At 37.2% G+C, this 15538-nt stretch overlaps 1 protein-coding gene across 3 annotated transcripts in view; it reads left to right on the top strand.

The window, feature by feature from the left end:
- LOC136025167 (uncharacterized) overlaps positions 1-14133 on the top strand; it is a 93553-nt gene extending 79420 nt beyond the window's left edge. For 2 of the 3 annotated variants that reach the window (XM_065700932.1, XM_065700930.1), the window contains 2 exons: positions 1948-2150; positions 13994-14133. In XM_065700932.1, coding sequence (XP_065557004.1) covers positions 1948-2150; positions 13994-14085 — 295 coding nt within the window. In that variant the 3' untranslated portion in view covers positions 14086-14133. The remainder of the gene's footprint in view (positions 1-1947; positions 2151-13993) is intronic. The other variant, XM_065700931.1, reaches the window with a different exon arrangement.
- The last annotated feature ends 1405 nt before the right edge of the window (positions 14134-15538 follow it).

Below are 15538 nucleotides of genomic sequence, written 5' to 3'. Positions count from 1 at the left end.
TGTACATGATTTTGAAGTTTATCAAGATAAGGGCAATCTTGTTGAAGATGACATAGAGCCAGATCTTGGAGTTAGAGGCAACATAGTTTTACATCTGGTTAGGGCCATACCAGAGAAAATGAACTACAAGATTTACTTTGACAACTGTTTTTCGAGCTAGATACTAATGAGTTTGCTCAGAATTACAGAATTCTCTTGTATTGGTACGTTGAATAAACTGTAGATGAAAGGGTGCCCGCTCCTCACAGATGGTGAAATAAAAAAAAAATAAAGAGGAATGTCAGATTAAAGGATTGACATTCATTGTGGCGTTATTGTAGTGAAATGGTTAGATAACACAGTTTGCGTGGCTTCAGCGTATGCAGAAATAACGCCACAGGATACGTGCAGACGCTGGAGCGTTAAGGATAAATCCAGGGATGAAGTTTCAGGACCAGTCATTGTTTATAAGTACAACCGTCAAATGGGCGGCATAGATTTAGCAGAAATGTTGGTGGAGATGTACCAGATTCATCTTCAGACGCGAAAAGGCCAAATAAAAATCTTCTGGTGTTTTATTGACACAACAGTCTGCAATGTCTGGCTTCTTTTCAGGTCAGATGTCAAAACACTCGCTTCGAGGACAGACGAACCGATGATCTTGAGATATCAGGCCTGAAGTTGCTGCTAGGTTGTATAGCTCTGCTCGTGCGATGCCCCGATGTAAACGTGGTAGTGCGTCCACGGATGTCGAAGCAAATCCTAACCTCTTTCGAAGTTACGATCAAATCCGACCGGCAAGATCTGCTGAAGCCGATGGACTCGATCACTGTCCAAAAAAGACTGAGAAACAGAGCTGCTGCAAACAGTGCATTTCAGGATATACAACTTTGAATGTGAAAAATATGAACTTTCACTGTGCCTTACTGCCAAAAGAAATTGTTTTAAAGCTTTCCACACGAAGTGAGAATACTCCATTTTTATATACTTTAGAGGTTAGTGTCGTATTTTTACAACGTGGTTTAGCATTTACAATTTCGAATAAATAGTGCAAGATTTTGTTTTCAATAGTCTACCCTAGGATTGCATGGGAAGAGTGAGATTTTTCCTAGTATTCGTTTCTATAGTGGCCTATATAGGTTTAATGCAGCAATCGTGTTAGACAGAGCCTGCTCCGTCGCTAAAATTTTTTTTTGGTCTGGGTTTGTTTTGATGGAAATTAGCCTTATTGCACTTATGGTAGGCCTAATTTTATCAAATGTTGTCATGCTTATTTAGCGCTTTGTTTTAGTCGATTGGTCATTAGGCCTGATATATCTTTTTCTGTAATTAACATGTTCTTTTGCACTTGAAAGCGGTACTCAAATTAACCGCAGCAACCCCTGATATTCCAATAGCCTGAAGCTCCCCAACCATTTACAAAGGGTTATCAAATGAATAAGTTTTCGTGAAACTATATACTATTTTAGGTCAGTATAACTTGCTCAAATTAAGTTGTTACAGAATGAATTCTAAAAGGTAGATATTGTTTCACCAATAATGGTGAAGCTTGGAAGACAACAGCACAGTACACATAGTTAGATATGTGTACTATGGGCAAGAGACGTAAAAAGGAAGAAACTGCTGCATGTAATTTTTTGTGAGACTCAAACAAAAATATTGCTCCTCTTTCCAGTCGTCATGCCAAATGTGCTATCATTTGCTCTGGAAGATGTCCATCTTTTTTTATGTCATCTATTTAACTTGAAAACTTGAAACTTCAACTAAAAGTGAGCCACAAGAGAAGCAATGTTTCGTACCGTAATTTTACCGACCTATATTTCGTATGCCAAGTTAGAAAAATATTGACGGGCAAACCCTGCCGCTTAATGGCTCTGAATACACTCCTCTTCCCAAACAACCAAGGTTTAGGAGAGTCAAGAATTAAGTATCTCATAGTGTTGCTTATTTTGTTTTGTCTATTATCAGCATTGGAGGAGCAAAACAATTTCTCATTGATATCGAAGCTCTCCAAAATTGGGTTGGAAATCACGGCGCTCTCTTGCAAGAATCAAGAGATCGACTCCCAAAAGATGAAGGTTTCCTGCGTTGCCGTGGTGCTGCAAATTTGCTGCTAAGAAGAAAGGGTGAAAAATTAATGGTTTTCAATCCTTCCCGAGGTGAACAACAAGGTACAGATTTTTTATTGTAACAGTTTTGAATGTGAAAGGTTTGAAAACTTGGGTCTGAAATGCTGTGACCTGGAAAGGGTAGCCTGGAATGTTTTTTTTTCTATTTCCTGTCCCATTAGTACTTTCCTAAGAACACTTAGCTATCATTTTTGGACAGAACTAAGAGGTTTATTAACTCTGACTTTCAAATTTAGCGTTCTTTACTCAGTTCTTGAAGCTATGTTCTCTGAACCGGTTCTTGGTTTATTTCTCAGTTTCTTTACACAAGTAGTAATATCCAAGTTTATTGCTGAATTTGAGCTATTTTCAACCAATTTGTAATATCTCCTTCAATAATATTCCTAATTTTGTTTAAAGCTGGAATCACAGAAAATATTGCTGGTGGGTGGAGGGGTGGGGTATCGTATATAAGAGACAGGTTGATCGTTTTTACATGCTTTTTGTTTGACACAAAGAAAGATTCTAGGAGTTTATTGCTACAGCACTGGCCCTAATGATTTTGGTTGGCTTAATCTAAGATATCTTTCTAACAAAAAACTATAATATCAAAATGAACCTTGAAATCATATCAAAAGTTATACCCCCACCCCACCCTTTCACCGTTTTAGAAGGCTATATTCGAAAAATGTACAGATATTCCTGTTTACTTGTTTGCTGTTTTTTTTTCTTTTTATAGCACTTGGTATTAACCAAGTGACAAAAAGCAATCGCAAATTCTGTCGGTCTGTCCTTCTGTCGGTATATCTGTCTGTCGGTCCCGGTTTCGCTACTTTAGGCACTTCCAGGTGAGCTAGGGCGATGAAATTTGGCGGGCGTATCAGGGACTGGACCGTATTAAATTAGAAATAGTCGCTTACCCGATTTGACCATCTGTTGAGGGGGAGTGAGGGGCCCGTTAATTGGGAAAAAATAGAAAAATTGTAGTATTTATAACTTACGAACAGTTGATCAGATCTTAATGAAATTTAATGTTTGGAAGTATATCGTGTCTCAGAGCTGTTATTTTAAATCCCTACCGGATCTGGTGACATTGGTGGGGGGAGTTGGGAAGGAGAAACCTAAAATCATGGAAAACACTTAGAGTGGAGGGATCGGGATGAAACTTGGTGGGAAAAATAAGCACAAGTCCTAGATACATGATTGACATAACCGGAACAGATCCACTCTCTTTGGGGTAGTTAGGAGGGGGGGTTAATTCAGAAAAATTAGAAAAAATGAGAGAGAGGGAGAGAGAGAGAGAGAGAGAGAGAGAGAGAGAGAGAGAGAGAGAGAGAGAGAGAGAGAGAGAAGATAGAAGTTTATTAATATTAAATTGAAGACAATACAAAATACAATTCAAAATCGAATTACAATACACATAATTCCCCTCGAAAGGCTCCATGGCCAGGGATACAAGGGGATGAGAAAAAAAATTGTTATGCAAGCAATAAATTAAATATAGGCAATCACATATAGCAGTTTACAGGCAATATATTTATCGTGGATACAATATGAGCAACAACTAGAAGGAGAAAAAAAAACATAGAGAACATACCTGAGGCCTGGAAACAAAGTGCAGAGATGAAAACCACACACCACTAACAAAACACAGGGGCCATCAACTCCTTAAAGAAAAAAAATTAATCTATTTGATTCTTTATTAAATGATCCTTAAGAATCCTTTTAAAAGTCCCAAACGAGTGGCATTTCTGCACTGAAGAAGGTAGTGAATTCCAGACCTGTTGACAAGCAATGTGGGGATTGAAACCTGATCGAATAGTAGGGGTAGGCGGAATGTGGATATTATTTGAAGAACGAAGACTATATGGAGCTGAATCAGAAATAAACATAGGAGTTTTTCGAAGAGATTTTGGAAGATTGCCGTGAAGTTGATCAAAGCCAAAAGAAGCACAAGAAATAATGTTAATAGACCGTAGACTTAAGAGCTGTGTTGGTGAAGAACGGTTGGTGTCCATAACAAGACGCCATGCTTCATTATACATGATGGAAAGTGACCGCAGCTTAGACGGAAAAGTAGACATCCATACAATGGGGCAATAAGAAACATATGGCTGGACAAGACAGAAAAAAAGAAGTTTCAGAATAGATCCAGGAAATGTGTATTTAAGTTTTCGAATGATACCCAAACTCCGTGAGACCTTAACCCTAATCATGGCTACGTGGTTTCTGAATGAAAGGTTCTCATCAAGTAGGATACCAAGAAACCGCACCACCCGATTCTCTGGTCTAAACAAGGAGCCTTGTGACACCTGAAGGTGTGTAAGCTGAGGGAAAGCTACACCAATTCGAGAAAAAATTAGAAAATGTTATTTACCAACATTCAAGACCAAGTAATTGGCATTAAACCATGACATAAATCTCTCAAATAATGCCACAAGGTTAAACTTGATATCACATTCCGTCTGCCCAAGGGTCCCAAGAGTGGTATCATCAGCAAAAGCAACAAGAAAATCTTCATTAGAAGAAGTATTGGAACACGACTGAGCATCAGGCTGACACAGCTTGCAACATACCAGAGGCCTGGTGTTTTTTACAGCCAAAATCAGATCATTAACATAAATCAAAAATAAAATGGGACCAAGAACAGATCCCTGCGGGACGCCATAATATACTTCAGAAGGGCTCTGGAAAAGCGGATCAATTGAAATAAGCTTACCAGAAAGATATGAATTAAACCAAGAATAAACGTTTGATCTTATTCCAATATGTGATAGTTTCCAAAGAAGAATCCGATGAGTCAAGGAATCAAAAGCTTTACGAACATCCAAAAATAAAGATGCAGGGATATGACCAGAATCTATTGCCGAATGAATGAAATTCGATGAAGCTGCGCAAGCATGCACCGTAGAGTGACTCGCTCGGAATCCAAATTGGAAATCATGCAAAAAATCCTTTGCATCCAGAAAACTAAGAAGCCTGGATAGCTTAACCTTCTCAAAATTTTTGCTGAAAACAGATAGGAGAGAAATTGGTCTGTAATTTGCAGGATTACTCCGAGAACCACCTTTACAGAGTACTATAACCTTAGCTCGCTTGAGAGATTCAGGGATAATACCTTTCTCGAAAGACAGATTGACGAGCTTAGTCAGTGGTGATAGAATAGCAGGCAGAATGGCACGGATAACCATTGTAGGAATTTTGTCTGGTCCTGCAGAGGATGATCCTTTAAGAGCATTCACAATACGAGCTACCTCAAATTCAGAAACAGAATTCCAGACCATCGACTTCAAACATGAGGGTCCAAGAAGGGCTCTGAAATCGCAACGAGAAGTTGCAGAGCTTGCAGAGGAAGCAGTTATCTTTCCTGTATTAGCAAAATAAGGTTAAAAGGTAAGCTCTAAAAAAGGTAAGCTCTAACTGAACATCTACATCTCCTTGGACGGTTTTACCATCGATTTTCCGCATTGATGGAACTGAAGGCAGAGGGAGAGTAGGTCTAAGAACTGAATTAATTAAATACCATGTCTTCCTTACATCCTTCCCACATTCAGAAAATTTCCTATGATAATACTGAGACTTTGCCTTCCACACAGAGAATTAAATATATTCCTATAGGCCTTAAATCGTTCGTGGTGAGCTAAAGATGGTGAAGCCTTGCAAAGCTTCCAGAAATAATTTTTCCTTTTCTAGCTTTTATGGAGACCTGGATTCATCCATGGATTCAGTGGTGCTATCCTTTTCGACATGTGGGGCGCTGGACCCCGATTGCAAATTTCCAGGATTCTTTCTGTAACTAAATCATAAAAGAAATCAAAAGAGTGGTTAAAATCTGAATCAGAAACCAAACTACACCATGGTACATCAGCCAGACGAGAATTAAGTAGACTTAGCTCAGCATCACCATAACGGAAAATGGGAGATTAGATGGTGATGCTATACGCTGCACTTGATCAGCACTCTTATATCAGGAAATAGCGGGAAAATGATCAGAAATATCACTAACCAGTACCAAATTGTCTAAAATATCTAGTGACGAAAAAATATTATCGATAAGAGACGCTTGTGTTTCTGTAACTCGGGTTGGTATACAAACTGAAGGTAGAGTTCCCGAAGAGAGCATCATTGACAAAAAATCAATAGTTGAAGCAGAATTATGATCCAGTAGGTTCAGGTTAAAATCACCCATAAGGATTAGTTCATGGGGAATTTTTTGGACTGAATCCAAAACTTCTTCCAGAATTTTCAAAAACGAGGGAATAGATCCACTGGGGGACCTATAAACCAAACCCACAACTAAATACTTACGCATTGATTTAATCTCAATAAATAGGGATTCAAAGATTCCTCCCTCATTTCTGCTCAAATCAATCTGGACATTATATGCAAGACGATCAGCAATATAAAGCATAAGGCCACCTCTCGCCATCTGTTTCCTATTCAGCCTCTCCAGCCTATATCCTGGAATATCTAGAAGGATATCCTTTTTTGAATCCAGGAAAGTTTCACATAATCCTATAACATCAGGATTTCCATCACTAACGATCCGTTTCAGCTCATCAAAAGACGAGCAGGGACCCTGAATGTTAAGATGAAACACAGAGAAAATATCATCTCGTTTAGAGGAGGCAGAACCATTTAATTGCGAAACATACTTACTTTTAAAAGCCGAATTAGAATCATTATTCATCTGATTTCTATTTCCAGTTGAATTATTAATAATATTTTCAAGATCAAAAGGACTATTTTGTAAATCAAGTAAACGATCCCCCAAAGAGTTGATACCAGCCTGGCCACTACTCATGGTGGATGGCAGTTCCGCCCCACGACCAACCCCACCAGACCACAGGCATAAGAAAAAAATATAAGGAAAGAAGAGTAAAATATAATATAATCAAGGTGTGGATAAATAATGATAATAAAATCAAGGTAAGAATAAATAAGAAAAACAGGGAAAGAGAAGAAAAAAGAAACAAGGAAAAACTAAGAACTCCTCCCCCATGCCTCTCCCATTGAAAAGTAAAAGCACTAAAACTCACAGTAAATGGGTTTGTTCTAATACTATACTGTTGGTGCAAAAAAAAAACAAATAGCAATACAATAAAAAAGACACAATATTTGTTATAGCAGAAGATACCATTATATAAGTCACTATTACTGTTTTTATTGTATCGGACCAAACTAACTCAACAAATAATTCAAGCAATACTTTTTTCTTATCAAAACACAAAAAGTGTGAGTTTGGGCTTCCACAAACTCACTAAACAAAAAAAAAAAGAAAAAAAAATATTCAGTCATATAATCCAGTCCATAGAATTGCCCCAGCCATTTCCTTGCCTTCGCTGTCGTTGCGTTTGAATCAGGCTACTAATATCTGGTGGGATTTCATCAAACAAGAACATTTCCACTGGCCCTTCCTTAGGGCGACGAATACATAGAGATGGTGGTATGGATCTCGCAATCCAAGTTTCAAAACCTGTTTTTTTCACGAATACTGGTTCGGATAGCTAAAAGTTTTTTTCGAACTTCTCGAACAGACGGGGGAGAATCATCGGATAGAAAAACATTCTGATTGCCCATGATAGTTTTTCCACGAAGATTTCGAGCCTGTTTTAGAACTGCCACTTTCAGCTCCCTGTTCTCCATGATAACCTTTATCAGCTTTTTTTTTCAGGCTTAACATCAGCTACCGTGTATTTGGGTACCTCATGGATTCCAAGGCATGACGAAATTATACTATCGAAAATAGCGTTTACAGTATCAATCGCCGTCACATTCCATACTAGAATATTTTATCAGTTTCTTTACTTTCCAGCTTCATCATTGTATGCCTTAGGCTAGATAACTACGATTTCAGTAATGAATTTTCATCAACCAGCACAGAAATGTGGTTCTTCAAATCGTTGGTTTCAACCTCAAGGCTGATCACTTTAGGCTTAATACCTTCCGCCTCCAATTTCGATTCCAATACAGATGCTTCGATCTTATGAATCCTTTGATCTAATCCTTTAAAATTAACATTCAGCTCATTTAACGTAGATGAATTTTCTTTGACAGTCTGTAAAACTAGACTCAAACTATCAGCTAGTGATTCCATAGGACTGGATGTGAGAAAAAACTCGTCAGATTTTTCCTTCTTCCTCTTTCCTCCCATTATACAAAATAGCAATTGAACTCCAAGAAAAAATAAACTGTAGAAATATACTACCACATAAAACTCCTTTAATTACTCACTTTGCGTAATATTGGCATCTGAATCTATACAAAAAAATTTCGACAGCAAATTAACCTTGCTGAACACTAAATGAACGGTCCGACACAAAGTAGGAGTATTTACCTCGAATGCATTCTTGTTTTATCAAAACTTTGTGAGAGTAAATCCGGTTTAAGATGTTCACTGAATGAATGCTATATGTGAACTGATATAGATTTTTAACTTACGAACGGGTGATCGGATCTCAATGAAATTTGATATTTAGAAGGATATCGTGTCTCAGAGCTCTTATTTTAAATCCCGACCGGATCTGGTGACATTGGGGGGGAAGGGGAAAACTAAAATCTCGGAAAACACTTAGAGTGAAGGGATCGGGATGAAACTTGGTGGGGAAAATAAGCACAAGTCGTAGATACATGATTGACATAACCGGAACGGATCTGCTCTCTTTGGAGTAGTTGGGGGGGGGGGGGGTTAATTCTGAAAAAAATAGAAAAAATGAGGTATTTTTAACTTACGAACGGATGATCAGATCTCAGTTGGGGGGGGGGGGGGGTAATTTTGAAAATTGAGGTATTTGAGGTGTCTCAAAGCTCTTATTTTAAATCCCAACCGGATCTGGTGACATTGGGAGGAGTTCGGGGTGGGGGAACCAAAAATCATGGAAAACGCTTAGATTAGAGGGATCGGGATGAAACTTGGTTGGAAAAATAAGCTGAAGTCTTAGATACGTGATTTTCATAATTGGAACGGATCCGCTCTATTGGGGGGGGAGGGTTAATTCTTAAAAATTAGAAAAAAATGACGTATTTTTAACTTACGAAGGAGTGATCGGATCTTCATGAAACTTCATATTTAGAAGGACCTCATAACTCAGATCTCTTATTTTAGATCTCAACCGGATCCAGCGTCACTGGGGGGGGGGAGGCAGTTGGGGGGACCAAAAATCTTAGAACAAACTTGAAGTGGAGAGATCAGGATGAAACTGGATGGGAAGAATAAAAACTTGTCTAAGATACGTGGCTGACATAACCAGACCGGATCTGCTCTCTTTGGTGGAGTTGGGAGGGGGGTAATTTTGAAAATTGAGGTATTTGTAACCTACGAAAGGGTGACCAGATCTTAATGAAATTTGATATTTAGACGGATCTTGAGCTTTAAAGATTTAATTTTAAATTCCGACCAGATCCTGTGACATTGGGGGGATTTGGAGGGGGAAACCGGAATTCTTGGAAAACGTGAAAATTGGGGTATTTTTATCTTACGAATAGGTGATCGGATCTTAATGAAATTTGATATTTAGAAGGAGTTCATGTCTCAGAGCTCTTGTTTCAAATCCCGACCAGATCTTTTGATCTTTTAAATATATAAGTTTCATTAAGTTTAGTCTTACCCATCAAAAGTTACAAGCCTGAAAAAATTTGCATTATTTACGAAAATAGGGTGAAATACCCCCTAAAAGTCGTAGAATCTTAACGACAATGACACCATCAAATTCAACGTATCAGAGAACTCTACTGTAGAAGTTTCAAGCTCCTATCTACAAAAATGTGGAATTTTGTATTTTTTGCCAGAAAACAAATCACGGGTGCGTGTTTATTTGTTTGTTTGTTGTTTTTTTTTGTTTTTTTTCCAGGGGTCATCGTATCGACCAAGTGGTCCTAGAATGTCGCAAGAGGACTCATTCTAACGGAAATGAAAAGTTATAGTGCCCTTTTTAAGTGACCAAAAAATTGGAGGGCACCTAGGCCCCCTCCCACGCTCATTTTTTCCCAAAGTCAACGGATCAAAAGTTTGAGATAGCCATTTTGTTCATCATAGTCGAAAACCATACTAACTATGTCTTTGGGGATGACTTACTCCCCCACAGTCCCTGGGGGAGGGGCTGCAAGTTACAAACTTTGACCAGTGTTTACATATAGTAATGGTTATTGGGAAGTGTACAGACGTTTTCAGGGGGATTTTATTTTGTTTGGGGGTGGGGCTGAGGGGAGGGGGCTATGTTGGAGGATCTTTCCTTGGAGGAATAGGTCATGGGGGAAAAAATTCAATGAAAAGGGCCTAGGATTTTCTAGCATTACTATAAGAAAACAATGAAAAATAAACATGAAAACGTTTTTTCAAATGAAAGGAAGGAGTAGCATTGAAACTCAAAACGAACAGAGATTATTACGCATATGAGGGGTTCTAAAAAATACTTTAGCATAAAGAGCGAGTATTTAGGAGGAGATAAATACCTCGCTCTTTATGTTAAAGTATTTTTAGTAATTTCAACTATTTATTATACGGCCTTTCTGATTCAGGGGTCTGTCTTAAATAATTGGGACAAAACTTACAATTTAGTGTAAAGAGCGAAGTATTAACGAGAGTACAAACCCCTCGTATACATAATAAAAATATAAGATTATGAAAGTTTGTTACGTAAGTGAATTCTTAAGTTACGTATATTTTTTACTAATAAAAACGTTCGTTAAAAATTAAAAGTTCTAGTTGCCTTTTTAAGTAATGAAAAACTGGAGGGCAACTAGGCCTCCTTCTCCACCCCTTATTTCTCAAAATCGTGTGATCAAAACTAAGAGAAAGCCATTTAGCCAATGCAAAAACGTTCAGAAATTAAATTAAAAAAAACTAATTTTTTTAGCTGAAAGTAAGGAGCGACATTAAAACTTAAAACGAACAGAAATTACTCCGTATATGAAATGGGTTGTCCCCTCCGCAATCCCTCGCTCTTTACGCTAAAGTTTGACTCTTTGCCACAATTCTACTTTTTAAAACAATTAAAAGCTTTAGCGTAAAGAGCGAGGGATTGCGGAGGGGACAACCCATTTCATATACGGAGTAATTTTTGTTCGTTTTAAGTTTTAATGTCGCTCCTTACTTTCAGCTAAAAAAAATTAGTTTTTTTTATTTAATTTTCCTTTTAAATCAATCTATTGATTCTTAGAATTTTGTTAGAGCTCATACCATTTGAGCTCTTGGCTCTTAGTTCTTCTTGCCCCGTCACAAGTGCCATATGAGCTCTTAGCTCTTGTTTTTACTTGTTTCTCTCTCCAGCAAATTTAATCGTTGTTGGAGATTCATGTTTGACAATCTGAAGCGTAATGTTAAAAAACAGGTAATGCAGATAAGCGGGATGACCATTTCCTATGCTACCAAAATCAAGGAGGCACACTCGTGCCTCTTTAAAGAGGCGAACCACGACAATGTTAAGCGATCTTCGCTTAACATTTTGATCAGACTTGGAAGATTTAGGTGATGCCTGAAAGGATTTTCAAAATGTTCCAGTGGTGGCAGAGGGATGGGGAGGGATGCATTTCGTAGCCCGAGCTCCAACTAAGAAACCTGCCAAATTTCATCCCCCTCCAACTTTTCCTTCATGGGGAAAATCTGGCCGAAAGTTTCGACCCACCAACCCCACCCCCCTTTAAAGTTGTCCGATCGGGCTGAAATTCACAAGTTAAGGTCCCCTAGGGCCCAGGAGCCTATCCGCAAAATTTCATCCGATAACCGCTCGATCCGATAACTCCTTCCCTGTTTTCCAGAAACCACCCATAGCCACTTAATGTTCATGTTCTTTTTTTCGCCACGCCTACAGGTCACAGCCGACATCGGATCTGGGTGTACGAAGACTAATTCGACGCGGAATTCTCCGAGTACAGGTTTTTTGCTTTGTTAATTAAAAGAGGGCCTTTCCGAAGCCAAGAGCGGGGGGCTAGGGGGGCGGCAGCCCCCCACAACAAAAAACCTGTACAAAAGAGTCTTTAAAAGCGGGGGTTTGGGGGGCGGCAGCCCCCCAACTGCCTCTCCTAATTCTTGTACGTTTTAAGGTTCGACTTTGGGACGCAGCCTGTTTAACTCTCTAAGAAAACGAAGTTTTTTCATATTATTAATGAAAAATCGATGATAGCTAATAGCCTATTTCTTATTTAGCGATTTTTATGTTGGTTGCTTACAAATATCATTATGGTCACTCTGAAATTTTCTTTGTTTCAAGCTTCTTTTTTTGTATTCACAGGGCTAACGAAAATTGAGAGCTAGCATTGCTAGTTAAGGTTCTAAAAGCATCAAATTGAAAAAATTTTCTGCCCTCCCCCCTTGACGCATCTTATGTATATTCATTCCTGAAAACTATAATTTCTTAAGATTTTTCTTTTGGTTGTTCAAAATTATGAAGTGTTTATGTCAGTCTAGTACTTTCATGCTTCCCCGTTAAACCGAGCCGCGAAAAAAAAAACGGAGCTAAGTAGCTAATTTTTACAACATTTTTCGTCCGTAAAAACTCAAATATTAACAATGTGCTGATTCCCAAAGATAACTGCACCTTCTAATGAAAGCTATACTTTCATAAACTGTTTGGTGCTATATGTTTTTAGCCTACTTTCTGCTGATTTTTCAATCACGCTTTTTTTTTTTATTAGGCCTCCTACCAAAAACCGCATAAATACATATGGAGGCCTTTTTCATTAAAAATTGAATACCTGAATTGTTCCTAATTCTTATTAAGCGATATATTAGGTAGGTGAGGAAGATCTGTATTAATAAAACAAGTTACAACAACTTCGACTTTTCTCAACAATCACAAATAATTAAATAAAACAAACAACACTTTTGCATTGAATAATAACCTATGAGGGTTTGCGGTTGTGCGAAAGTCCACGTAACTGCTTACCTATTGTATTAAATATTTATGTTAATAGAATCAAAATAACAATAATAATAATAATAATAGTAATAATAATTACAATAATCAAAATAATAAAGAAAATAAAAATAAAAATAAAAAATGGTTTTGGAGTTTCTCACTTACCCAGTTAAAACAATCAATTTTTGTTTTCACTGTGCTTGGTACGGCGAAAGAAAGCCTAGTAATTTGTGTCCCTGTGTGTCTTCAGACATAAGGTTTATTTTATTAAGAAAGCATCATTCCGATTCATTCTTTGCTTTCTACGTTTCATTAAGGAATGATGTTAATTTTAGTTAATTACGAAAGAATAGGCATACTTTTCTTGTTTTATTACAATAGATACCCGTTACCCATTATTTCAATAACACTTCGTCAGAAGCTAACCTGGATAGAAATTCTCCTATTATATTTGACAATTTTAATATATTTGACAATTTTGCTCGTATTAGGTTTTAATTTCTCGTTACTTGTGCTTCTTCTAAAAACTTTACTGATTCAACAATTAGGTAATAGTCTATCAGAGTAGTTTGTAGAGAACTTTTTTACCATTTCTAAACCAATAAATAAAGGCAACGGCAGCAATATAGGGAGAGTCAGTGCAAAATTTTCGAAGCCTAACTTTCCCAGAAACCCAAAACTATACCAAATATCTTTATTGTTTTTTGGTTGTATTGGTTTTTAAGCCCTAGTTTTTGAACTGTAGGATACGCAATTTATAACGAAAAGGGTAGTGGTCTGTACGTAAGCTGCTGCAATTTTATATCCTGGGTATACAGGCGATGTCGCTGCAATGAAATTTGTAAAGCATGTTCGATTTAAAGATCAAACTGAACTTAAATACATCTTTGTCGAAAGCACTAAAGCAGTCAAAACTCCCAAGTCTTTCCATTTTCAAAATATAAGATCCAGGCAATTTTAAATCGTTTACTTTAGCCACAAGCCATTATTTGAACCATGAATTCTCATTAGTGTTCTCAAATATCATTTGATTTTTTTTTCATTTTTTAGGCGTAGAAGCTCTTGCCTCCGAACTACTCGTGTCGGCCCAAGAAGATTGGCTAGATTTAAAAGCCGGAACTGGAGCAAAGGGCATTTGCTAAGATATATATATATATATATATATATATATATATATATATATATATATATATATATATATATATATATATATATATATATATATATATATATATATATATATATATATATATATTTTACATTTGTTTGTGGCTTATTCATGTTTTATTCTAGCAAATACTTTAAAGCACCTTGAAAATCTTGACTGTAAGTTAGCAATGAATAGACGTATTCAGTCGATACTCCAATTCTTTCTAGATTTTAGACCTTATTTAGCGACTTTAAAAGTAATTAGGAAAAAGACAATATTTCCATAGACAGTGGGCATAATTGAATACTGTAAGACGGCTGGGAACTATTGCAAAATCGGAATCTTTTTGAACTAGCTTAGAAACAACTTCAAGCAGTTTGTCCACGAAGATATAAAGGTTGAACTTAAAACGAGTGGAAGCTATACCTTTTGTACCGGTGGCACCGGTTAAGCGCCCCATGAAGTGATGCAGCTATTGTGATCTGTGGGTAGTAGCTGCAGGGCAACAAAAAATTGCAACGTCTATCTGATTAGAGTCAAACCTTTAAATTTACCATAAAGTTCCTTATTAATAATCACCACCAAACCTCTTTAACATTCTATAGATCATGCTTGTACCGATGACAAGAATGTAGTTCCTCCTTCACAGGGAGCTTAGTAAGTATAGACATCTGATAGCAAAATAATAGCAGTGTTTTTTTTTCTGGGTAAGTATCACCCGCTAGTCTATTAAAAAGTTTCATTTAAAGATATTTCCATACACCATCATCCCTCCTCTTTTTCAATAGAGGTCAGAATCAGCTATAGACCATAGAAAGAAATAATGTTGAATCTAGATTTAAGCAATGGTGCCAATCCACGAACATGTAAGGAAGACAGAGGCAGTTTTTAAAAAAAAATAGTTTTAATGAATATCGAAAAAAGGAAATTTTCTAGATATTGGGAGCGAGGAGTTCATTTTTGAATTTTTGATCCTTTTTGATGAAGATACAAAAGATATTTCCAAAACCTATGCCCGCCTCCCCCTCCCCTCCATTGATCCCCAGAATATTAGTTTTCATAAATTGACTGTTATTCAACGATCCATTGAGGTATGTGTACTTTTGAAAAGAAATTAGGAGCCAATTCTTAACCCGAAAATGAAGAATAGACCATGAAATCTGTTATGCGGAACTAGGATATGAACTGTGGCTTCTGACTGTTATCACCTGTAACTTATGACTAAGTTTGGTTGAGATTCAACAGTCTCTTGAGGTAGATATAACTAATGACAATAATTTAGGTACTACTCATCCCTTGTAGAGCCCAAAGAGGTCTGAACCCCCAAAAATGTGAACTAGGAAATAATTTGTAGTGTTTCATTAAGTTTGGTTGAAATTTAATAGCAAGTTCTGTTGGACGTCTTGCAAATATGAGCTGATGTACCCATACCTTGATAGAAGCAT

The sequence above is a fragment of the Artemia franciscana genome, chromosome 3 (genome assembly GCF_032884065.1).
Source record: "Artemia franciscana chromosome 3, ASM3288406v1, whole genome shotgun sequence".
NCBI lineage: Eukaryota > Metazoa > Arthropoda > Branchiopoda > Anostraca > Artemiidae > Artemia > Artemia franciscana.
Note: the sequence above shows the minus strand (reverse complement) of the source record. Positions and strands in the feature narration are given on the sequence as shown.